The sequence below is a fragment of the Aquarana catesbeiana genome, linkage group LG01 (genome assembly GCF_042186555.1).
Source record: "Aquarana catesbeiana isolate 2022-GZ linkage group LG01, ASM4218655v1, whole genome shotgun sequence".
Lineage (NCBI taxonomy): Eukaryota > Metazoa > Chordata > Amphibia > Anura > Ranidae > Aquarana > Aquarana catesbeiana.
The window spans coordinates 20,948,638-20,975,656 of NC_133324.1; the positions used below are offsets into that span (position 1 = coordinate 20,948,638).

Genomic DNA, 27,019 nt, shown 5'->3' on the forward strand with positions numbered 1-27,019 from the left:
AGCACCCCTCAGGAGCAACTTTAGGTAATGTAGCCAGATTAAAAAAAAAAAAAAAAAAAAAAAAAGAGTCCTGGTTCCTAGGGTCCACCCCTCAAAGAGAGGCATTACAGGCAAAACCTTGTTCTTCTATGCGAGGCCCGGGTACCATCCTGTGGCCTCAGTGGCTTGGATGGATTCGGTTGTGGAGGTTCTTTAAATCCAGCATGGATCCCTCCTGGAGCTCCTCAGAGCACATCTTCACTCGTGACCAACACCTTAGACACTGGGAAAAAAACTGAGGTACTCCTGGAAGGAGGAGGGTTTATATAGGGGAGTGAACTTCCTGTATTGAGTATACCAGTGTCCATCACCTGAATGTGGCCCATAAGCCATTAAGTTATTACTTAGGCTCTGTGTCCCATGATGTACGATAAAGAAAAATAAATATTAAGAAAACACGGGAAAGGAAAACAAAAATTTCTGGCTCTGTGAAAGTTACGTGTCCCTTCCCTCCAATCAGCTCTCAGCACAGTCCTCGCGGAGCTCTGCAGTGTGTCATTTCACTCCCTGTCCCTTGCTTTCTTAAAGCTCAGACAAGCAATATATAAATGCTGCAATTTAAATGACTGTAGAGAATAAATGTCTGCAGATAAAACAGGTACAACTTATGTAGGAGGATTTGTTTCATCTCTGTGTATCACCTGAGGCCAGCCGGCTATAGCCAACAACGCTGATCATTGTGTTCTGATGGCGGGGAAAGCTCCTTACTGACAGAATACAATAGCTCAGTGGGAGGGATTCCCATTCAAATGTTTTTATTTTCTTTTTTAACCTGCTGGTTGAACAGAAAATAAATGAATCGTGTACGGCCAGTCTTCGATAAAGTGCTTTTCATACCCCTTGACATTTTGTCATGTTAAAACTAAAAACTTAAATGTATTTTATTGGGATTTTATGTAATAGACCAACACAAAGTGGCACATAATTGTGAAGTGGAAGGAAAATGATAAATACATTTTCAAAATTTTTTTGACAAAAAAATATGTGAAAAGTGTGGTGTATAGCGCGCCCAAGTCAATACTTTGTAGAACCGCCTTTCAGTGCAATTACAGCTGCAAATCTTTTTGGGGATGTCTCTACCAGCTTTGCACATCTAGAGAGTGCATCCATTTTCCCATCAACTCTGAGCAGCTTCCCTGTCCCTGCTGAAGAAAAGAATCCCCACAACATGATGCTGCCACCACCATGTTTCACGGTGGGGATGGTGTGTTCAGGGTGATGTGCAGTGTTAGTTTTCCGCCACACATAGTGTTTTGCTTTTAGGCCAAAAAGTTCAATTTTGGTCTCATCTGACCAGATCACCTTCTTCCACATGTTTGTTGTGTCCTCCACATGGCTTCTCACAAACTGCAAACAGGACTTCTTATGTCTTTCTTTCACCAATGTCTTTCTTCTTGTCACTCTTCCATAAAGGGCAGATTTGTGGAGAACACGACTAATAGTTGTCCTGTGGACAGATTCTCCCACCTGAACTGTGGATCTCTGCAGCTCCTCCAGAGTTACCATGGACCTCTTGGCTGCTTCTCTGATGAATGTTCTCCTTGCCCGGCCGGTCAGTTTAGGTGGACGGCCATGTCTTGGTAGGTTTGCAGTTGTGCCATACTCTTTCCATTTTCGAATGATAGCTTGAGCAGTGCTCTGAGAGATGTTCAAAGCTTGGGATATTTTTATTTTTCTTTATATAACCTAACCCTGCTTTAAATTTCTCCACCACTGCATCCCTGACCTGTCTGGTGTGTTCCTTGGCCTTCATGATGCTGTTTGTTCACTAAGGTTCTCTAACAAACCTCTGGGGGCTTCACAGAACAGCTGTATTTATACTGAGATTAAATTACACACACAGGTGGACTCTATTTACTAATTAGGTGACTTCTGAAGGCAATTGGTTCCACTAGATTTTAGTTAGGGGTATCAGAGTAAAGGGGGGCTGAACACAAATGCACACCACACTTTGTAAAAAAAAAAAAAAAAGTGAAAACCATTTATCATTTTCCTTCCACTTCGCAATTATGTTTCACTTTGTGTTGGTCTATCACATAAAATCCCAATAAAAATACATTTACAGTTTTGGCTGTAACAAAATGTGGAAAATGTCAAGGGGTACAAATACTTTTTCAAGGCACTGTAAACATTGCCCTGCTGCTTTTTTTTTTTTGACAGCTCCAATTGCGGGACTTCTTTAAAAAGAGAAGGTTTTTTTTTTTCTTTGATTTATACTTACCTAGGTGGATGGCAGCATGGGTCCGATGCTTCATCTGTCCCCCGACACCTCTGCACTGAAAACCGAGCGATCAAACAGAGTTGATCGCTCGGTTTTCAGAGCTCCGTGAGCAGATAGCTGCAGCCTGTCAGACACATCTCCCTCCACACTCATAGGAACGCTGGGCTGTGGGAGGGGACATCAGCCGGCTCTCTGCTGAAAACGGGTCACAGGAGTACAAAACGAATTGCATTCCTGTGATCCATAGGAGAAGTCCAGCCAAACTAGCGCAGGCTGGACTTCTCCTTTAATCCTTGCCTCTCGGGGGGAATCAGGACATTTTTTCCCCTGCTGGAGCAAATTGGATCACACTTTGTTGTTTTTTTTTTTTTGCCTTCCTATGGATCAACTGTGGGTATAGGATAGTGGATTGTAGGATTTTTTTATTTGTTTTCCCTATTGCTTGAACTTTATGGACTTGTGTCTTTTTTCAACCTGACTATGTAACTTCAGCTGTCAACAGGGGGAACCCAACCAACAGCTGAATGAGTCATCCATCGTTAAAGTGGTGTTCCGGACGAAATTATACTTTTTAAATAAACATACCCCTATAATACACAAGCTTAATGTATTCTAGTAAAGTTAGTCTGTAAACTAAGGTCTGTTTTGTTAGTTTATAGCAGTAGTTTGTTATTTTATAAACTTACAGCAGGCCGCGGCCATCTTAAGTGTGGGCATCTGAAGCCAGACTGTATTTCTTCCTGGATCTCATCCTTGCAGATCTCGCACATGCTCAGTGCAGCACAAGCAGTGTAATAGGTTTCAGGTCAGGTTTCCATAGCAACGGCAGTGTCAGAGGAAGTTGCCGCCCCTTCCCAGAAGGCATTGCAAACAGGAAATGATGCGATGGGCCGCGGCCAGGGAGGAGGAAGTGAAAAATGAATATAGCAGATATACAGTAAGTGCTAAGAAAAAAAAATTAAAAAACATCCAATTCGTTTACAGTGCACAGTTTAGTGAGGGATGCTGAAGAGTTGTAAAAGTGGGTGGAACCCCACTTTAACCACATACCAAAATTTAATAATATCCTATAAGGTGCTCAATACTAAAAAATGTATATATCAAATGAACTGCAATACACGAAAAATCAAAATAAGTTACCGTATATACTCGAGTATAAGTCGAGGCCCTAATTTACCACAAAAAAATGGGAAAAACTTAGTATAAGATGAGGGTGAGAAATGCACAGCTACTGTAAGTGGAAAAGAGGGTCAACAATGCCCATTTGCAGCCTCACTGTGCCCATTTGCAGCCATAGGTCCCCCGAACTTCAAACTCGGTAGTTAAGGGTTCCTAGATGCCCCCTAGCTGCAGCCAAAATTTGGGGTCTCTGAACCCAAAGGGTCCCGAAATTACATTGCTGCAGATGGACACAGTTGACCGAATTTGGGGCCCCGTATCTCAGGGCCACTTAGTGCTAAGAACCCCAAATTTGGTGTGCAAACCCAGTGGAACTAGAACCATAAAATTTCCAAAGCTGGGGTTTCTAGCACCAAGTGGCCCCGAGATACAGGGCCCCAAATATCAGTTCAGAAAATGTCAAGCACTTTTCTGCAGCAGAGAATGACATTTTCCGAACCGATTTTGGGGCCCCGTATCTCGGGGCCACTTAGTTCTAGGAACTTCAGCTTTGGATATGTTGTGGTACCAGTTCCACTGGGTTTGCACACCAAATTTGGGGTTCCTAGCACCAAGTGGCCCTGAGATACGGGGCCCCAAAGTCGGTTCGGAAAATTAAATTTTTTGCTGCAGAAAAGGGCTTGACTCAAGTATATACGGTAAACATCAATTGACATCTATTAAAAATTATGATCTCAACCACTATAAAAAAAGTGATAATCAATATAAACAGTGTGTATCGGATGGCATCTAATGATGCTCTCAATCAATATGAGAAAAATGACAAAAAAAATCCCAAATAGTGATAATGGGTGTATGAATAAAAAAGCAAAAAAAATTTTCGTTGCAGACTTGTCACATTTATAGGACACTGTACCAGCTTTTTTCATTATTCAAAAAATTTTTTTGCTTTTTTATTCATACACCCATTATCACTATTTGGGATTTTTTTGTCATTTTTCTCATATTGATTGAGAGCATCATTAGATGCCATCCGATACACACTGTTTATATTGATTATCACTTTTTTGATTTTTTATAGTGGTTGAGATCATAATTTTTAATAGATGTCAATTGATGTTTAATTTATTTTGATTTTGTGTACTGCAGTTCATTTGATATACACATTTTTTAGTATTGAGCACCTTATAGGATATTATTAAATTTTGGTGCATTTTCACGTACACACACTCCGTATTTAATACACACTTGTACACATATATTTCTTGAACAGCGCCAATTCTCCCATTAGAGTATCTTGTTTTTTGGACAAGCATTGCTGACAGCTGTCTGGTATGAATCATGAGGGGGAACGCCGCGCCAAATTTTAAATAAAAAAACGGCATGGGTTCCCCTCCAGCGGCATACCAGGCCCTTAGGTCTGGTATGGATTTTAAGGGGAACCCCCTACGCCGAAAAAAACGGCGTGGGGGTCCCCCCAAAATCCATAACAGACCCTTATCCAAGCACGCAGCCCGGCCAGTCAGGAAAGGGGTGGGGACGAGTGAGCGCCCTCCCCCCTGAACCGTACCAGGCCGTATGCCCTCAACATGGGGGGGTGGGCGCTTTGGGGCAGAGGGCGCCCTGCGGCCCCCCCATCCCAAAGCACCTTGTCCCCATGTTGATGAGGACAAGGGCCTCTTCCCGACAACCCTGGCCGTTGGGGTCTGCGGGCGGAGGGCTTATCGGAATCCAGGTGCCCCCTTTAATAAGGGGGCCCCCAGATACCGACCCCCCACCCTATGTGAATGAGTATGGGGTACATCGTACCCCTCCCCATTCACCTGGGGGAAAAAGTGTCAATAAATAAACACACTAGACAGGTTTTTAAAGTAATTAGGCAGCTCCGGTGGTCTTCTTCCGACTTCTCCGCTCTCTCCGGCCTCTTCTCCCGGTGTCTGGTTCTTCTCCCGCTCTCCGGCCTTCTCTCCCGGGCTCTCCTCTCCACCTTCAGAGGTTCTTTACCATGATCGGAGATGTGGCGAGTCAGAGTGACACACCGCACTACCGATCGCCAGGATAACGGAACCGCCGCCTGGCTGTCATTCTGCTATAAGCCAAGTGGAAAGTGGTAAAAAAAAATAAATTGATAGATAATAATAATAATAATAATAATACAAAAATAATAATAATAATAAAAAAAAAGCACAATTGCAGATTTTTATAGAAACACTTTATTGCAAAATGCAGGAAAATAAATGTATCTGAACATTAACAAAAAACAAACAATGAAATGTCAGCATAATACATCTCCACAAATACAAACATACTGACAAACTATATACATAGTGGCTCAGGTCACCCCCCACCTATACTGCATACCAACGCAGCCATGGTGGGGTTAAATAGACTGAAAAACAAAAAGAAAGGTCTTTCTACGGCACTTGTGGTTACTTCCCCTCGGGGGCGGGTATCTGGAATACGGTTACACATACTCCCCCTAGGGGAACTACAGGGAAATGTACAGACACATGGACAGAGGCAATGGATCACTAAGACCTCTGCTGAAACCCCAGCAACAACATATCAGAAATTCCAGGTTCAAACCGATAATGAAAAATGTATTATCCAATTCTGTACTGTAACAAGCCAAGTCTCATTCCTCCTGCCGCATTTAAAGAAATTACGGTAAGTACAAAATGAGAAAACCGTGAACCCTCACCTTAAGGCCACACTAGGTTGGGTGATATCACCATAGCCCTGAGAAGTGGAGTGAATGACCCAGCAGATAACCATGAAAAAGGTCTTAAAGCAGCACTTTAGCAAAAACTTGGGATTCTTATTAACTTGGTGATGAAAATTGAGGAAGAAAGTCTTCAATAGGGACCCTAACCCCTCCCCACGCCATCCATAACAAGGCTTTGGAGTTTGGGGCGGACAGATTCTGCTCAATTATTCATTTAGAGGGTATAGTAATCACCAGCAACCAGCACCACCCCAACTATTGGTGCACAGCCAGCAAGGAGGCACCACCCCAGCTATTGGTGCACAGCCAGCAACCAGCACCAGCCCAGCTATTGGTGCACAACCAGCAAGGAGGCACCACCCCAGCTATTGGTGCACAGCTAGCAACCAGCACCACCCCAGCTATTGGTGCACAGCCAGCAACCACCCCAGCTATTGGTGCACAGCCAGAAACCAGCACCACCTCCAGCTATTGGTGCACAGCCAGCAACCAGCACCACCCCAGCTATTGGTGCACAGCCAGCAACCAGCACCACCCCAGCTATTGGTGCACAGCCAGCAACCAGCACCACCCCAGCTATTGGTGCACAGCCAGCAACCAGCACCACCCCAGCTATTGGTGCACAGCCAGAAACCAGCACCACCCCAGCTATTGGTGCACAGCCAGAAACCAGCACCACCCCAGCTATTGGTGCACAGCCAGAAACCAGCACCACCCCAGCTATTGGTGCACAGCCAGCAACCATCACCACCCCAGCTATTGGTGCACAGCCAGCAACCATCACCACCCCAGCTATTGGTGCACAGCCAGCAACCATCACCACCCCAGCTATTGGTGCACAGCCAGCAACCATCACTACCCCAGCTATTGGTGCACAGCCAGCAACCAGCACCACCCCAGCTATCAAAACACAACCAGTACCATTTAATAACCAAAAATGAATGTGTTGCCTCCCACCCTCCTGCAATGAAAAATGACATGGGATGAAGTAAAACTCTGAATTTTATAGGTGGGTTTGCAGCATCACTCAGCATGGTTTTTTTAAAGTGAACCTGTCACTTCCAGCAGCATGCTGTAGTTTTGGCAGCTGCAAAAGCAATACACGCTGGCATCAAAATGGCTCTGTGCTACCTAGGGGAGCCTCATACCCAGGATTAACACTTCCTGTCAGACCAAGGTAAAGGCCCCTCTATGGACACTTGCAGGGTCCAGACTGGATGGAGGTCGGGGAGGTGGCAAAGCTTGGAACTGGAGGTCATGGGATGGGTGAAGTGTCCTCATAACTACAGGACTCCCTGAAAACCACAGGAGGAATCTCTGGGTAGGTGTAGGGGGTATGGGCACTGTATCCTGCCTATATCTCCTTTCTTCACAGGTTCACTTTAAAATAAATGAGGTCCATGGTCTTTCACAGCTTTTAAACATACAATTTCACAGTAAACATAACAATCTGCAAGTCCCACTTATGTTCAAGAGCACCTGTAACGTACAGCAAAGCTGGAAGAGCCTCAAAAGCCAGTTCACCAATGCGCTGAAAAAAAAAAAATATGACGGCTGAATTTTCTCTGTTGATGGCAATGGATTTTCCCCTTTGCTTAGGATCTGCCTGAAGCACACTTTCAATAGCTCTTCAATCTCAAGAAACCTTCTCTCCCATTCTGTATATGAAGCCATTATTGTACCTAGCAATTGAGTGATGGCATGGAAAATCGAGCTGGATCTAGAAGCTAACATTTCACCAAGTGGATACTTAAGTCGGCCATAGATGGTCCATGCTGAACCGGCCAAAATTTGAACCATCTATGGCTACAGGTGGCTTTTATTTAAGGGTTTCTTATAGATCATCACAATATTAGGTATCTTCCTTGCAGGGGTTACTAAAAATATTTTTTAGCAAGTCATTTTACAAAAAAAGGGAAATAAAAAAAAAAAAATACTCTCATTAGACCTCTTAATATATAAACTATGCAACAAAACACATTTTCAGCACAAAACATAAAAAAAAAAAAAAAAGTGCTTTAACATAAGAAAATCTTTGAACACTTCAGTGTAACCAACTTTCTTAAAAGAACGAGGGATGTTCAACATCACTTAGCAGCATACTCCGAAAAGACTTTTCTCTTCACAACAATACATTTTAAAGTCCTAGGCATACGAACGTCTTCCTGGAATGAAATCATGGCGCTCCAGGAGAAAAATGGCCCAATTCTGCTTGAATGGATTCTGGATTTGAACTTTCCAGGCCAAACCAATGTTTTGGTGCTAGGAGATCAGTTTCAATACTTAAGAGGGAATCATTTTGAGTGCTTCATGAAATGAAGAACAACTTTCAAAAACGAGAAAAAGTGCAAAACTTGTTCCTGTCCAGGAATTCTACGACCAATGGTTTTAGTCGATTTTCCCAGGACACGTAGTGCCATGCCTTCATGGGGAGATAACAGGAGGTAGTAAGGGGATAAGGCAAACAGAGGTGTACATTGCCCACTAATGGACATCATTGGTTTCTCTAGCTGCTAGATCCGGGATGAATATGATGGAGGTCGGTGATATGGCTTCACTGGCTTCCCCTCTCTCCTCCTGTGCATTCTGTGGTGGCCCCTCCATGCCCCTCGTGGTATTGGGGAGTTGTAGTGGAATGTGCCGAATTCACCTGGCATTGACAGGTGGTAGGAGTTGATGGTCATACTGCGGAAGGGGTGGTTCTGGAACATAGGAACTGAAGAAAGAGGAGAATGTTACAGGTCAGATGTGAACAATACACACGGCTGCCAATCAATTTAATAATAGTATAGAGCAGGGCTCAAAGTTTCAAGTCCTGAGCTACTAGCCAGGCCCCAAGGGTTACTCGCCACCAGTTGCCCCACCCCTAAACATACCCTCATAAATTATCTCATGAAATGACACTTAAATGTTTTATGCAGAATAAAGCAGCTTTCTCCGTGCCCACCAATGCAGCCCCGCCCGTGCCCACCAATGCAGCCCTGCCCGTGCCCACCAATGCAGGGGAGCAGAGGAGAGTAAGAGCATTGCCAGCCGGATGATAAGAGCGCGAGGTACATCACTGGAACAGCTTTGATTTCAAATTCTGTTTTCCCGCCACTCGCCGTCCGGTACAGCCCCGCCCCCTGGCCGTGAAACTTTGATACACGTCACTCGTCGATTGGATGGGTGATCTGTCTATCAAATTCCCCGGGACCAGGGCGGAGGGGCTGTGTGTGACAGCCAGTGCGGGAAACACTCGGCTATTGAAATGAAAACCGCTAGTGATGTGCCTCGCTCTCTGATCATCCGGCCGGCTCTCTCCTCAGCGAGCGTTGGGAGGATTTCCATACAACCCACCGGCCGGCGGTGCTCGCCCCCAGGCAGCCCACTTGCAATTTCAAGCAGGCGAGATGAATTTTTGAGGGCTGGCATAGAGGGTGTGAAAAGGGATGGGAGATTGCACAAGACATAGTTGGTAAGGTTTAATAAAGACAATAGTCCATCCAGTCCAATCTGCGTTGGTGTGTGGATCATTTCCCATATCCCTGTATATTCTGTTGATGTCCAAGAGTCAAAACTATCAATACTTCCTGCTGATACACTGATTGAGTTCCACATCCTTACCGCCCTCTCAAGCGTCTCTTCTCTAAGGAAAATACATTTACCGCTTGTAGTCATTCCTCATAACAGAGGTACCCCAGCCCCCCTACTAATTGTGTTGTCCTTCTCTGGACTCTCTCCAGAACATCCTTCCTGAGGATTGGTGACCAGAACTGGACGGAATATTCCAGATGTGGCTGAACCAGAGTTTTATAAAGTGGTAGGATTATAGTTTTATCTCTGGAGCGAATCCCCTTTTTTTATGCATGGTAATATTCTATTGGCTTTGCTTGCTGCAGCTTGACATTGCATGCTATTGCTCATTCTATATTCTACTAGGACCCCCAGGTCCTTCTCCATCCCGGAACCCCCCCAGGAGGTTCTCCATCCCGGAACCCCCCCAGGAGGTTCTCCATCCCGGAACCCCCCCAGGAGGTTCTCCATCCCGGAACCCCCCCAGGAGGTTCTCCCCCTAGTGAGAAACTTGCGTTAATATTTTTAACCCGCCCAAGTACATTACTTTCTATTTTTCAATATTACACCTCTTTTGCCATGTAGCTGCCCGCCCCCTTACTTTATTGAGATCTTCTTGTAAAGTTTCTATATCCTTCTGTGCAAGTATTGCCCTGCTTATTTGTGTTGTCAGCAAAAACTGAGATCGAGCAATTTATCCACTTGCTGACCAGGCCTTTTCTGGAACTTAGCAAAGAAGAAAAACGTCTCCTGCGCACAAGTGGATCACCATATAACTGGTACGTCAAACACAGGCCTTGCTGCCCTCAAGGATGGGGGATCCTAGTAGAAAACGAAAGAAAAGAGAAACAGGGGCGCACCAGCCTTGTGCATTATCTTTTAAAACATTTATTGAATAAAAATAGTAGAAATTTCGAACGCACAGGCATCACAATCAGCTAACGCGTTTCGAAGGGAACGTCCCTTCTTCATCAGAGCTATGCATAGCTCTGATGAAGAAGGGACGTTCCCTTCAAAACGTGTTAGCTGATTGTGATGCCTGTGCGTTCCTCCACGATCCTTGGAAGTTTTCGCTCATCCCAAGTCGCATGCTGTTTGTCAGTGCACTTTTATGTTGTGCCTCCTCTACCAATTGCTTGTGAGTTGTTTATTTTTACTATTTTTATTCAATAAATGTTTTAAAAGATAATGCACAAGGCTGGTGCGCCCCTGTTTCTCTTTTCTTCCTTTTCTGGAACTTTTTGCATTTGAAGGATTTAAAAAAAAACAAACACACTAAAGTAAGCCCAATTATTTGTGTTAATGTGAAAGATGTTACGCCAAATAGATACCAAACATGTCATGCTTTAAAATTGCGCACGCTTGAGGAATGGCGACAAATTACGGTACTTAAAAATCTCCATGGGTGACGCTTTAAAAAAACTTTACAGGTTACCTCCTCTTCACTTCCTGCCTCCTCCAATTGCCCACTGCTTATTTGTCCCTTTATTATTTTAGGGACTAATTTAATCTGATTCATCATATGGTTTGATTTCATTTTACTCTGTTACTTGTAACTTACATGGGTTACTGTCAAATGGAATATATATTATTGTAATGTGTTGTTTGTTTATATATTTAGATCAATCTTAATTCAAGGCTTCATTCAATGTATTGTATTTCCATTTTCTGATATCCGTATTCTTTAATCCTTTTTTCCGTGAGCGCTGTATCCAGGGAGTCCCTATTGGCTGTGTGTAGTACCATCGAACCACCTGATTGTTTGTCCTTCCAATTCCTCCCGCTGTTCTATCTTCCCTGCTCCCACCTCCGGATTGCCCTGTCGGCCCTGGCCCTTGCAGTGTTGCGTTTTCATGCTGGCTGGGGACCTTGTCCTTCTACAGCCTTTGGCTGCATGGGCACCCAATGGCTGACTAACATTTAGTCAGCCCGCCCCTTCGCTGTCTATCCGCTCGTCACTACATCGGCCTCTTCTTTCCATTCCTCCTTGGTTGGGCGGAGTGCTTTGGCTTCTCCCCTCACCCATTGGTAGGCCCAATACCTTGACCGCGCCCTATACGATCATCGTCATGGGTTTCCTCACCACGTGACATGGACCGCGCACGGTTTTCTGGGTTTTGTAGGCATCCGACTTCGGAAGCTGCGCATGCGCCCGGGCTGCCATTTGCCCGCTCCCGATTGGCTTATTATGCTGATCGGGTGGGGGGCTTATAAAGCTGCCTAAGCCCTTTCATTTACAGTTATGCGCTGTGGTTTGGCTGTACTTGAATAAGGTAAAACTAAAATCTTCCCATACATTTGGAAGGAGTGTCTATTTCCTCCTTTTCTTTATTTACTTATATGCTCATTGGCAGTTTATATGCTGACTGTATGCATTTATTGAATTTATATTTAGATAACTGAGTCCTTTGGAATTTTTTGGAAGCCTATTGGGGTTTCTATTCAGCTCTCTACACTGCCTGACCTAAAGCTCATTGAGCATTCTACTGCTCCTATTGGCTTTTGGCGATTTCAGGGTAAGTGCCTACATACATATTTTTGCATATTCTAATGTTTTTTGATTGGTATATATAGGGTGTCTTTCTTTTAACGCACCACATCTATATCAATGCTATTAATTTGCATTATACTGTTGTTTCAGTTTCCTTGGTTTCAATACATATTCTTTGATTCTAATATATTCAAGTATCACGCACTGATCCACCCAGCGTATTTTTTTCGCCTTTTTCACGCTTCTAGCTTTGGTATGTATTTGAGGCTCATCAGCCTATGTGAATAACAATGGATGGGAATTAATTTTTGTGCTCCATTCAAGTAGCCTTTACCAATTTGTCAATTTTAGTTTTTACAGGCACCCTTTTGGGCCCCCTGTAGCCAATTACAGGACTGAGTTTGACGATCGTCCCCAGCTGCTTGACGGTGTTTAATCTGTGTCCTGGGAGCTTGACTCGGTATGTTTGTGATGTGGTTGCTTGGGAAGCGTGGGCTCTTGGTTAGACAAAATTGTGATCTCCCTGTTTTTTAATCACTCATTGATTTATGCTACATTATTTTTGCTTTGTGACCAATTTTCCTTTTTTTCTTCCAGTGTCTTTACTCTTTTCTACTATTTATTCCCCTGATGAAGCCAATGTATTGGCGAAACTAGTAGGGATGAACTGACCTTCGACTACATTCCAACATCTCTGGTGTCGGTCAATATACAAAACTGTAAAGTGCTCCTTGTGTATTTTATTCATATCAAAAATATATGTATGAACTAGGTTTTTTTTTTAGACTTGTATACTATTAAAGATTGGATATTTTTATAATAATTGTGTTCTAAATTGTTTTTGGCACCGCTATAATCCCCTTCTCCCTGCTCCATTATATATATTTGTTTAGGGATGAGGTGCCGTATCTATTAGGACATTCTACCCACTACCTTTTTTCTTACAGGTTACCTGTTTATAGTTACAGAGTCGTCTGGGAGGGTGTGGCAACCATCAGAGGCCACCTCTAGGCTGTGGTCGTTCTAAAGGTGGCGCCATACTCAATGGTCAGAGACCAAGATGTCTGAGGTGTCCTTTCAAGGAACAAGAGCAAAATTAGCTTTTTTTGGACTGGAGCTGACCGAAGGATAGAGGAACAATGTCCTTTTTGAGGCGAAAAGCTGTAACTGCCTTGGGAAAAGAAAAAAATCTTGGAATCAGCGCCACCTTAAAAAAGTGGCAACATTCAGGTGCAAGACTCTTGGGATTCTTTCACGCTGGCAGCAGAGATTTTACCACCCCCAGGCTGATGGGGCTGTACACATGCCATGATGTTTTGCAGTATTTTCAGCGCTGGCCTGACAGGTGGCACCGCCCATTGAAATCACCAGGGTCCTGATTTGACCACCTTGTTTTTTTAGCTTTGAACCCTACACAGCAGCCTTTCATTTGTTTGTTTGTTCTCTAAATGTGTTTGCATATATATTTTGTTGTACCATCCGTGGTTATGTCCTTAATATTTTATTCAGTAGATGTGCACGTTTTCTATTGTATGGAATGTTGACATGGCCTCTGTTGGCTCTCTTTGTATGTCCAGTTTGATTACTGTCAATAAAACTTTTGTAAAAGAAAATTAAATGTGGCTGCACCTCAATGTAAAATTAACATTCTGCAATTTTAAAAACGTAAAGGTGTTAGGAGGCAGCAGTAGCGCCTCTTGAATGCCTGCCAGCCCTCCACCACTTCCCGCCGGGTAGACTTCCTCGAGTTTCTGTGGTTATACCGGGATGATGCCCGCAGCTACAGACATCATTCCAGTATCTTTTTCTCAGCCGATTCCCTTTATTGTAAAAGCCATTCTAGCGGCTAATTAGCTGCTGGATTGCTTTTACACAGGCAGTGGCAGCCACCCACCAGCACTTCTCTGGGCTCTCCAGTGTAATCGGGGAACTGGTCTGATTGGGCAGTGTCACTGGGTTATCATAGAGCTGGCTGTGGACTATACGGTCCTCGGCTATCTCTATGGTGGTGGCATGAGGTCACTTCCTGTTCTATCAGATGTAAACACTGCCTTCTGGAAAGCAGACGACACCTATGTTTTATATATCTTATATAATGTATCTTATACTTTTCAGAGTAGAGGAGAGATCTGGGGGTCTTACAGACCCCCAGATGTCTCTATAAAGAGGACCTGTCATGCCATATTTCTAGCAAAGGAGGTTTACATTTTTTGTGATAGGGATAAAAGTGAGAACAAAAATAAAAGCGACATAAAAAAAAAAAAAAATTAAAAAATTTCAAAGCACCTCTGTGAGCACATACGTAGCTTGCGCGCAATTATGTAAACTGTGTTCGCACCACACACACGTGAGGTATCGCTGTAAACGTTATAGTGATAACAATACTTCTTCTAGCTCTAGACCTCTATAACTCTGGTAATCTGTAAACATTTTTAAAGCTTTGCCTATGGAGATTTTTCGGTATCAGTTTGTCGCCAATACAAATTTTCACGTGTGACATGTATCTCTATTTACTCATCATAATATCTTACATTTAGTGTTTCTTTGCATCAACCTTGATTAACGTGCATTTTTTTCACCCAAAAAATAATAAAAAAATGCATTTGAAAAAAATCGCTGTGCAAATACTGTGTGACAAATTGCAACACCTGCCATTTAAATATTATATATGTAAAGGAGCCCTTGGAAAGTATAATGTTTCTCCTGGCCAGAGTGTACAGGACTAGACACAGAAATAGTGTTTCTACACGGATTTCTGAAGGTTCAGGATCCCAACTGCTTCTGAAAGGTCAGTGACGTCACAAGATGTGACACAACCTGCACCAACAGTTCCCTCAACAAGGGGGTTGGTCTCGATGTGGGGATCAATGGGGTGGAGAAACAAAGGGTAATTTCTTCACAGACAAGGGTGGAGATGACGAGTTGTCTGTTCCTCAGGCTTTCCACTAAAGATGATGGATGATTTTGCCACCAGTAGCACCTTTGATATTGTCAACAGCTAGTCTGAAGAAATACTGTACCTGGAAGGCCATGCGGATTGAGTTTTTGGTTCTGTAGTCCAGCACTTTAGCCAAACTGCCTACTGTAAAGGAACCAACATGCCAGAAAGGAGATGAGGTTTCTAGCAAACCATCACAACTGAAGTGTAAAACTACAGAGAGGGATCTCAGCAGCGTTTAGCTCTCTTAAAGGAACTTTGAACAATCAGACACGGTTATATAAAATGCAAGGGTCACAGCTAGAACCCAGTACAGGGAAGGGCCTGCCAGTGAAAGCTCTAGAAAGGGCTTTCGACTGCTTTTAGGTTGGGTTCTTAAGACCAGGCACATCCTCTATTGGAAAGAGGGGCACCTTGCTAAGGTGAGACACTGCCAGATCCACATTGGGGGAAAGACCACTTCTGCACAAACTCCTCAAACGGATACAAGAGTAATAAGCGGTTTGCTCCTCCTAAACATGCATTAGGATGCTTCCAATCTCCATAGTGAAATCGTTGGAAAAGTTGGTACAAAGGGAGCAAGCATGAGTGCTCCTGAATGCAAGCGGCTTGCAATGGGGGCACTCAGAAGGGGATTGCCAAGAGCGCCAGTAGGGGACCCCAGAAGAGGAGAATCGGGGCTGCTCTGTGAAAAACCATTACACAAAGCAGGTATAATATATACACACAACATGTTAATTTTAAAAATTTAAAATGGAGCCTTTAGAATAAATTTAAATGAAGGCTAACCAATTCCTTTCTATAGAGTACACAAACATGAGAAACCAAACCTACAAAAAAAGAGGGGATACTAAAGACTTTGTCAAATTCAAGAAGCGAAAAAAGAAAACCCCACAAACGGTCACTTGACTAATGTAAAACTAGCACGGGCTATGAAAACTGGAGGGGTTTGAATACATAAGTACACCTGGAAGTTCAACCACAATGGAAGGTCGTGTGATGGGGATGTAGGGAGTTGCATATTTTAATGTAACCCCAGAGATGTTCTCCACATTTAGAGCACACAAAGCCTTCTGCTCCTCTTAATATCGATGGCCTGCATACTGCTGACCAATGCTTCATATAAGCCATTTACATTGCATTCAACTCACCAGTAAAGTTTACATTTGTAATCCTACCAAAGCCATCAAAACCGAAATTTCCGGGTGGGAAATTGACAAAAAATGGACTGTCATCAGCAAAGGGAGAGACAGCTGCATTAAAAAAAAAGAATAGAAAAACAAAACAAAGAAAAAAAAAAAAAAAGTTAAAAAGCATCAATGATCAGCTATGGATAAAGTAAAACACATCAGGTAGCACGCAATACAGAGTAGGCTGCTGGCATCACAAAGGACAATGGCTGACATGCAGGGAAAACAGCACAAAAACACACAGGTGTGGGGATCAGACATGAGGAGAGTGCCCACAAAGAGGGTGTAGGGATCCGAAAACATCAGAAAAGAAAAAAGGGAATGATGCAAGGTGTAGAGATCAGGAATAAAAAAAGGACCATGCAAAGTGCAGGGAACAGGGAAGACAACAAATGACACACCGCGTCAGGTGCGGGGGATCCGATCAGACGACACACCGCGTCAGGTGCGGGGGATCCGATCAGACGACACACCGCGTCAGGTGCGGGGGATCCGATCAGACGACACACCGCGTCAGGTGCGGGGGATCCGATCAGACGACACACCGCGTCAGGTGCGGGGGATCCGATCAGACGACACACCGCGTCAGGTGCGGGGGATCCGATCAGACGACACACCGCGTCAGGTGCGGGGGATCCGATCAGACGACACACCGCGTCAGGTGCGGGGGATCCGATCAGACGACACACCGCGTCAGGTGCGGGGGATCCGATCAGACGACACACCGCGTCAGGTGCGGGGGATCCGATCAGACGACACACCGCGTCAGGTGCGGGGGATCCGATCAGACGACACACCGCGTCAGGTGCGGGGGATCCGATCAGACGACACACCGCGTCAGGTGCGGGGGATCCGATCAGACGACACACCGCGTCAGGTGCGGGGGATCCGATCAGACGACACACCGCGTCAGGTGCGGGGGATCCGATCAGACGACACACCGCGTCAGGTGCGGGGGATCCGATCAGACGACACACCGCGTCAGGTGCGGGGGATCCGATCAGACGACACACCGCGTCAGGTGCGGGGGATCCGATCAGACGACACACCGCGTCAGGTGCGGGGGATCCGATCAGACGACACACCGCGTCAGGTGCGGGGGATCCGATCAGACGACACACCGCGTCAGGTGCGGGGGATCCGATCAGACGACACACCGCGTCAGGTGCGGGGGATCCGATCAGACGACACACCGCGTCAGGTGCGGGGGATCCGATCAGACGACACACCGCGTCAGGTGCGGGGGATCCGATCAGACGACACACCGCGTCAGGTGCGGGGGATCCGATCAGACGACACACCGCGTCAGGTGCGGGGGATCCGATCAGACGACACACCGCGTCAGGTGCGGGGGATCCGATCAGACGACACACCGCGTCAGGTGCGGGGGATCCGATCAGACGACACACCGCGTCAGGTGCGGGGGATCCGATCAGACGACACACCGCGTCAGGTGCGGGGGATCCGATCACAGGACACACCGCGTCAGGTGCGGGGATCCGATCACAGGACACACCGCGTCAGGTGCGGGGATCCGATCACAGGACACACCGCGTCAGGTGCGGGGATCCGATCACAGGACACACCGCGTCAGGTGCGGGGATCCGATCACAGGACACACCGCGTCAGGTGCGGGGATCCGATCACAGGACACACCGCGTCAGGTGCGGGGATCCGATCACAGGACACACCGCGTCAGGTGCGGGGATCCGATCACAGGACACACCGCGTCAGGTGCGGGGATCCGATCACAGGACACACCGCGTCAGGTGCGGGGATCCGATCACAGGACACACCGCGTCAGGTGCGGGGATCCGATCACAGGACACACCGCGTCAGGTGCGGGGATCCGATCACAGCACACACCGCGTCAGGTGCGGGGATCCGATCACAGGACACACCGCGTCAGGTGCGGGGGATCCGATCACAGGACACACCGCGTCAGGTGCGGGGGATCCGATCACAGGACACACCGCGTCAGCTGCGGGGATCCCATCAGACGACACCCCGCATCAGGTGTGGGGATCTGACCAGACAACACAGTGTGAGGTGCAGGGATTGGAGGAGAGGACACGGGACCTGTGCAGGTTACAGGAAGAGGAATGGTAACACAGAGATTTTGTATCTTACCATTTGAATTTGTTTGATTTGGATGAAATCTGATTCCTGGTCCAGGAATGAACGGGCCTAAAAGGAGAATGTAAAAGAAGATCATTTAGAAAGACAATTCATTGTAGGGATGTACATGCAAGAAAAAAAAATAAAAAAAGAAGCTTTTAAAATGCTGACCAATCATATTGCTATTATCGGTACCATCAAAGGCAGTGTATCCAGGAATGTACATGGGTTCTGTAAAGTAAGAGAGTTTCCATATATTAGTGAAACCCAGGAGTGAACTGAGGACCCCACCACCACCACCGAGGACACCATCACCACCACCCAGACATTTCCTGGGATCACACACAGTGCAAGCTACAAATCACAGACACCTGTACAATAATAAAAATTGGTACAAAAACAAAATCTTCATGTTTGTAATCTTATGGGATGGTTTTCATGATTCGTGTAAAAATCTTTGTTAAAAATAAAACGTAGAATACATGGTGCTGCCATGACAGTGTACTTTACAGCATGCTGGGCTCTCCCAGCGTAGGGTGCTCAGAGCTTGGGTTGGAGAACCCAAATTGGGACTACATTAAGTGGGTGACCAAATACATAAAAAAAAAAAAAAAAAATCTAGATTCCCATTAAGGAAATTCTGTTGTCACCTAAAACAGACTTGTTAAAGAGGCCTTGAGAAAGAGGACTACTAAAAAAATTTAATGGTAAAAATAATGGTATCAGTTCTGCTGCTTATGCTTCAGACCTTCGCTCCGAAGAATCCTCTGCATTTGACACACTTCTGGTCTACTGGACGCCTAATTCTGTCTTTTGTGCCGTGGTTCAATCCTCCAGCCTCTGTCATTTTTGAAGAGAGTATCAATGTACAGTTTGGTGGATGGCACCAGACCACAGCAGGAGCCCAGCGTTCTAACACACCAGGAGATTTTTTTTTTCAAATGCTATAGCTCAGGGGCGTCAAACTTAATTTTATGAAGAGACGCAACAGAAGTATGGTTGCCCTCAAAAGGTAGGTTGCATCAGGAGTGCGCTACTTACAGGGCGCAGAGCTCAGGAGCGCCCTACTTACAGGGCGCAGAGCTCAGGAGCGCGCTACGTAAAGGGCGCAGAGCTCACGAGCACGCTACGTACAAGGCGCAGAGCTCACGAGCGCGCTACGTACAAGGCGCAAAGCTCAGGAGCGCGCTACGTACAAGGCGCAGAGCTCACGAGCGCGCTACGTACAAGGCGCAAAGCTCAGGAGCGCGCTACGTACAAGGCGCAGAGCTCAGGAGCGCGCTACGTACAAGGCGCAAAGCTCAGGAGCGCGCTACGTACAAGGCGCAGAGCTCAGGAGCGCGCTACGTACAAGGCGCAGAGCTCAGGAGCGCGCTATGTACAAGGCGCAGAGCTCAGGAGTGCACTACGTAGTGCAGGGTTGCATTACGTACAGAATGCAGTTCAAGGGGTGCCCTATGCACAGAGTGCAGAGTTCAAGGGTGTACTACATACAGAGTGCAGACTACAGGTTGCACTACGTGCAGAGGGGTGTGCTATGTACAAAGCTTCCTTGCATTCCTACTCTCTACCTGGCCCAGCTCTACTACCTCCCTGTATAGGTAGCTCTACCTCACTCTGCAGGGAGATTATTCTCTCGTCACTCGGACAAGACCACAACAAGTCATTTGCCACACAACTCTCATCAAAACCTTCACACACAGATAACAAAAAACAAGATCCTTACCAAAGCTAGGCTGAACATTTCCCTGGGAACAGGGCGGGTGAGGATGGGGCACATTCCTCAAGAGAACACCATGAGGAGGATCGTTTTGTATAGGAGGACCTGAGAAGAATTTGCAACAGCGGCTTGTTATGACGATACGTAAAGACTTCTGTACCCACTGGAAGCCATTTAATTCTTACTTAAAATTAACACAGTGGGTTCCTTTACAGACTAAAATATTGCTTCCCAGCTAGATTTGATATCGAAGACACGTAATCTATTCAAATGCCCTCGAGGAAGGTTATGTACCAATAGCAATAGAACAGACAAAGTTGTTCTGGCACTAGGAGTTGACACAAATGATGGTTAAGGTGGTGAATAATAGGGTTTGGAAACACATGATTGGCCACCATCATAATTTAGAATGGTTTCTACTTTTTTGTGCCAACTGTCAAAACATGAAAAAAAAAAAAACATTTAAGGAATTCACACAATCACGATTCATGAAGTCTATGGCTCCATACAGAATAAACAGGTTTGCACACATTTATCAGATGACATTGCTAGCAAACAGTAATGTACTCCTTATTGTAATTGTTTGGAGATGGTTGGAAATAAAGTCAGGCCATCATTAACCTTTCTAGCTCTCCTTATCTCCAGTTGAGTCCCCTCAGCCAAAATATTTTTCGAAACGTTAACCATTTCTCAATAAGCGCATCTCCAGTACCAACTGCCACCTAAGGCTCTCAGTACTTCAGAACCCCCCCGTACTTACCTCCATAAAGGATGAGCTATAAACCCCAGTAGCTCTACTAGCTTCTATATGAATGGTTAGGATTAGCCATATGGAGTAAGATGAGGTACAATACATTGTACAGAGTGGGATAATTTAGGGAATGTAACATACAGCACAGCCAGAATGACACACATTTTACAAGCATTGGTGTAAACATGGAGCTCACTGTGTGCACCACTAAACAGATGTTGTACCTACCCATCATACTCATTTCCTGGGATTCTACTTTCATACAACTAAAGGAAATTCACTGTTGCCAAACAAACATCCAACACTCTCAGACACAAATCACAAAAAAAAGACATCCACCAGAGTATCATCAAAATCTCTACACACAGGTAACAAAGGGGATCCTTACCAAAGTAATGCTGACCATTTTCCTGATCGTTATATATTGGGTGTGGATGGGGGACATTCCCGAAGGGAACTACAGGAAGAGGACCGTTTGGAATGGCATAACCTGAGATGAGAATTTGAAACAAGTGGCTAGTTAGGACAAGATATTAAAGACTTTGGTTCCCACTGGAAGCCATTTTTGTTCTTTGTTAAACAGTGGATGTTATTACAGACTAAAATGTTGATGTCATCTTTCAACTAGACTAGATTCTGAAGACACAAGGTCTATTCAGATCTGCAAGATTCTAAAGACATGAGGTCTACATGAAACTGCAAGATTCTAAAGACACAAGGTCTATTCAGATCTGCAAGATTCTAAAGACACAAGTTCTATTCAGATCTGCAAGATTCTAAAGACACAAGGTCTATACAGATCTCCAAGAATCTAAAGACACAAGGTCTATACAGATCTCCAAAATACTGAAGACACGAGGTCTATACAGATCTCCAAGATACTGAAGACACAAGGTCTATACAGATCTCCAAGATACTGAAGACACGAGGTCTATACAGATCTCCAAGATACTGAAGACATGAGGTCTATTCAGATCTCCTAGATTCTCAAGACATGAGATCTATCCAGAGCTCCTAGATTCTGAAAGCATGAGGTCTATTCAGGTCTCCAAGATTCTCAACATATGAGGTCTATTCAGATCTCCTTGATGAAGGTTATGTAGAAAAATATAACAGGCAAGGTGTCCTGACACTAAAGTAGTCAACAAAAGTCAAAGAGGGTTATGCTAAAACTGTTGTGGAAACCTGGTTTAAAATTAAATAAAATAAAAAAACACCACATTGTTTACGGCCATAATTTACAAATGGTTTCCTTTTAGTGGGACCACTGGAAAATAGAGACTTCTGAGAAAATGTACACAACCCAGCAAACAGAGTGGAAAGTTCACTTACAGCACAGTATGCAAACACTAGGCATTTAGTACTGTACAGTACAGACTAGAAAGGCATCAATCACAAACAAGAGGTCCTTACCAAAGTCATCCTGGTCATTTTCCTGGTCATCGAATTTTGGGCAAGGATGGGGGACATTCCTCAAGGGGACAACCAGAGACGGATCGCTTTGTATGAGATCACCTGAGATGAGAATTTGTAACAAAATGGCAGATTATGCCAATACATGAAAACTTATTTTCCCACTGGAAGTCATTTTATTTTTGATTGAACAGTGTGTTCTTTTGCAGGCTGAAATGTTGTTGTCTTCTTTAACTAGTCATTCTACTCAGTCAGCGAAGTTAGTAATCTATTCAGGTCTCCTTGAGGAAGGTTATGGACAAGACTGAACAGACACTGTGCCCCGAAACTAGAGGAGGTGACACAAACATGGAGGGTTGCTATATAAAAAGTTGTGGAACCAGGGTCTGAAAAATGCATGGTTAACAGCAATCCTAATTTATTAAATATGATTTTTGTGCTGTAAAGATCCTTTTCTTGCAGTCCATTGATGGACACAAGTAGTTTTAAAACCTTCAGATTAAGATAAATGGCACCTATAGGAGGATTGGATACCCGCAAAAAAACCCAAAAAACACTGTAGACCATATTACGGTATAACCCCCTCCCTACTAACTAATAGCATGCCTCGGTTCTTTAGAAAAGCAATACTAGGAGCATTATCAAACACAGAAGGGTGGGATTTGTGTCCCTCAAAAGGAGAAAAGAATTGTATGGTAAATACAAAAATCACATCTTCTTTCTAGTACATTGAGGGACACAGGAAAGTCTTACATCTTCATGACGTACAAAGAGTTCACTGAGGCCAACAGGCTCAACAATAACTAGGGACAAGCTTGCAGATCAAAGAGCCACCTGAAGGACCATATGGCCTAAGCAGGCATTGATGAGGCAGAAGCGTTGTCCACCTAGAAAGCATGGTTTGGAAGGGGCAGACCACATGGGAGATCCAATAGTCTTTAAAAAAATAAATAAAAAGAGCAGTTACCTGGCCCTTGAGGGCACTAAGAGCCTAAGGTTTGCCCAGACCCAACTGCAGAAAAGAGGGATGCTGAACCTGGGAGGTATATATCCAGAATTTTCCCTCTGCAACAGGCTCTGGAACAGCTCTGGGTGCAGACACCACTCTCCACAGAAATATGCCTGCCAAATCACCTACACCAGGAGAGTAAATGGCTGACCAGGCTGGAACACGAAGTTCCACCCAGGACAGGATCCACACAACCTCTCTTGCCACAGAGATTTGATTGTTCCTTGAATGATGTAGCCACCCCAGCACCACTGTCCTTCAGCAGTAGTTCGTCCAACAATGAAGGGACAGCCAAAACGCTCAAAGTTCCAAAATGTTGATCAGGAGAGGAGATTCCTCCAACAACCAAGTTCCCCCTGGCACCGACAAGATTACCAGTACCACCCCTTTGCCCCAACACCAGTCTGAAAAGCACCTATGCCAAACCCAGTGTCAAGGGTCACTTTCAGGCCCACACCACAACGTCTAGGCGGTTTCAGATGCAGTACTGTCCAAAAGCTAGGCTCAAGATGACCACGCAGTAAACAAAAGTGCTGACCAGTTTTTGTTTGGCAGTATCGAATCCTGTACGTGTCAGTAGAACAGAAGTTTTAAGAATGTTTGTGTGCTTCAACAGATGAGAAAGAATTGGTCTCTCCACGTTCTCACCGCAACCATTGGAACATGAAATACAAACTTTTTTTTCTTTTCTGTTGAGAAATGCTACAATCTACATGGAGACATTCTTTAGGATATCCAAACATATGTAAGGGAAGAAATATCTTCACCCATATAGGTCATCCCAACTAACATAAATTAAATATAGAAGGCTACTCTTTTTTTATTCTCCTAAAGCAGGGGTCTCCAAATTATGGCCCGCAGGCCACATCTGGGCCCCCCATACAAGTTTTTGTCTGGCCCTCAGTGGCGTATCCTCAAAGTGCAACGTTTAAGGATTCAGGTAAGCAGAGGCTGCCTATGGTCTCCTCCTCTCCCATCTGGGTCCTAAAAGCCGATGTGCTTGCCCAAGCAAGGGATGCACTCTGATGTAAGGGGAGCTCCAGAGGTGAGGGGGGCTCCAATGGGGACCCAGAGGTAAGGGGGGCTGTGACAAAAGAGGGGGCTCTGATGAGTACCCAAACGCAAGGAAAAACTCATTCATATATTTTTTTGGGGGGCCACAAATATTGTAAAATAAATAAGGCCCTCATACTGAAAAGTTTGGAAACCCAGATCCTAGAGCTTAAAAAATTTGAGATCTGTCTGACCTCCAGAACTACAAAACTCAGCAATCCATGCATGGCTCCAACAGCGTCTAGAGCATACTCAAGGGCCCATGGAGCTTGCACCACAAAAGGTTCCATCAAACTTCTTTCCATGGTGTCACCAAACCTGCGGCAGTGACTACACTGCAGGATTAAAAGGGTCACAAACTCAAAAGGAGACTGCTGTAGAGTTAAGTAAATTTATGCATCTGTAAATTTTAGCCAAGTTTCACTTTTAACGTTCACTAACAAAAAGTGTGCCCATTCATTGGCTAGAACTCAGAAATCCGAGAAGTACACCATGTGGCATTTTGGAGTAAGTTGCATCATGTCCCACATACTGTGCAAAGTGGAGCAGTCAGGCAAATGTCACTTAAAAACACAATATACGAAGTGGTGCAGTCTTTAAAAATGTGGGATGGTTTCAGAGAACGTAACATACAGTACAGCCAGAATTGGCACACTTTCTGTAGCATCATGGAGCTCACTGTCTGCGGCTCTAAATCCAGAGAAGGGTGGGTGAGGCACAGAGAAGAAAAGCGACTTACTTATAATTTTGGTTCCCTCTGGGGGCTCCACGTTCCAGGCTTGAGCGATATGTGCCAACAGGATCTGGCTATACTTCCGATGGGCCAGCTGGTTCCAGTGGATGGCATCTTTACACCTGGAGCGCAGGTCAAAGCGGAAGTGGTAGTGCATGTCAAGCACGTCCATTTTGTGGAAGTTTGCCACAGTCGCGCTGTAGAAATTTCCCTCTACGATATCCCAGCGCAGGTTGTGCTTTGTGTACTGGTAAAAAAAGAAGTGTCAAAATTTAGGTGCAAAACATGGGAGCGGAAAAAACAAAAACAAAAACAAAAAAAAAAAAAAACAAACAAAAAACAAAAAACAAAAAACAAAAAACAAAAAACAAAAAAAAAAACACAGGTTTACCACTTTAACCTAGTTCAGAAATGAGATCCCGGACAAGCCCCCAACCAATAAAAATCATTCCAAGTGTCAGGTATAGAAGCATTTGAGATAAGGTTGTAAGTAACTGCTTCCAAATTCTAAATAATTATTTATCCAGGGGTGAAAACAATAGACATAAATGGACAATCTTAGGGTTATTTGTCTAACTGTAGTTTACTGTATCATCTGATTGTTGGTGCATAACCATCTTATGTAATCATAATTACTATTAAGAAATGCAGACCATGTACAGATGTCTTCCCACATGGGGCTCAGACCAATCCTACCACAGTTATGCAATTTGATAAAAATGCTTCTGTATGAAGTCCACAAATGCTCAATCCTTGTTAAAATGTGCGCTTCTTACACTGCAGGTAATATAATAATCTTTTATGAATATAGATGTGCTGATCATTTTTGCACTTGAATGCCTCCTGGTCCTCGAACATGCCAAAACTACAACTGTCTGGTTAGATGGCATAAAATGAACTTTCTTCATATGACCAGAAGCTTTGTCACTGTTGTGGAAATTTTTATAAATGTATGTTGTCAGATGTCCCCCCAGTGTCAGTTTTGCTGTAATACGCTCATGTGAGGGTATTTGAACATACAGACGTTGGTGGAAGACCATTGGATGCGGAAACCTTCCCGTGGACAGGGCGGATCTGTTTGCTCTTTTAAGGATGTCTGTTTATGCCTCACCAAGGGACTGGCCACTCCATGGCGACCGCATTTCAACTCCTAAGTAAGCAGGTCTGCGTACTTTGGGAACCATAGCATAACCATACAAAATTATGTCCCACTGGGCCATAGTATAGTATGGCTCGCATCACTGGTAACAGTGGGAGTGTGCACACGGTTGTGTTCAAAGCCATGTGCTTGCCGCATGGTTTTGCACACCACCGTCTGCACACGTCACTACTGTATTTCTATTTGAATGTATACAGGTCTGTGATTGGTTCTGTATTTAACCCTGTTGGAAGGGTTTCTGTATTGTCATATCCTGTGTTAAATCCTTATATGATCATAACCTGTGAGGTCACTTCCCATTTAAGAAATGATAGGCTGCTGGAACCATCACTTCCTGTTTGTGAAAGCTTGTGTGTGAATAAAAGGGCTTGCTGGCTAGTGTGAGGGAGCCATGCGGAGAGGAGGACGTAAGAATGTGGTAATGTCTGTTTACTGGGGAATGGGGAACCAGAGGGGAGACATACGATCAAAAGGTACGTTATATCGTTAAGACGGAAATGGGTGCTTATTAGCACAAGAGATATGGCTGTGTCCATAGCATACAGCCATCTTTCCACCACAGTCACTCACTGTTCTTTGGCGAAAAACCTTCCTACTTCATCCAAATCTTTTGACTTTTACGTACAGAGGACGTGAACGCAAAAGGATGATTTACGACGGACCTCACTGTACTTTCCAACTTTAATTTTACTGTGTTTTACTTTTTACTTTGTTATATTCAAATGCATTACAATATTATTGTTCAGTTATATGCGGACATCTAAATGGTGGCTTTGTGCCTCAAC

General features: G+C 44.6%; 1 protein-coding gene across 4 annotated transcripts in view; it reads right to left on the reverse strand.

Annotated features, from left to right (window-relative positions):
- Window positions 1-5,574: 5,574 nt before the first annotated feature.
- Window positions 5,575-27,019, reverse strand: part of LOC141130613 (PC-esterase domain-containing protein 1A-like) — a 98,441-nt gene continuing 76,996 nt past the window's right edge. For 3 of the 4 annotated variants that reach the window (XM_073618148.1, XM_073618150.1, XM_073618151.1), the window contains 8 exons: window positions 25,082-25,322; window positions 22,281-22,382; window positions 21,256-21,357; window positions 20,123-20,221; window positions 18,568-18,627; window positions 18,409-18,465; window positions 16,240-16,341; window positions 5,575-8,820 (listed from right to left, as the gene is read on the reverse strand). In XM_073618148.1, coding sequence (XP_073474249.1) covers window positions 8,618-8,820; window positions 16,240-16,341; window positions 18,409-18,465; window positions 18,568-18,627; window positions 20,123-20,221; window positions 21,256-21,357; window positions 22,281-22,382; window positions 25,082-25,322 — 966 coding nt within the window. In that variant the 3' untranslated portion in view covers window positions 5,575-8,617. The remainder of the gene's footprint in view (window positions 8,821-16,239; window positions 16,342-18,408; window positions 18,466-18,567; window positions 18,628-20,122; window positions 20,222-21,255; window positions 21,358-22,280; window positions 22,383-25,081; window positions 25,323-27,019) is intronic. The other variant, XM_073618149.1, reaches the window with a different exon arrangement.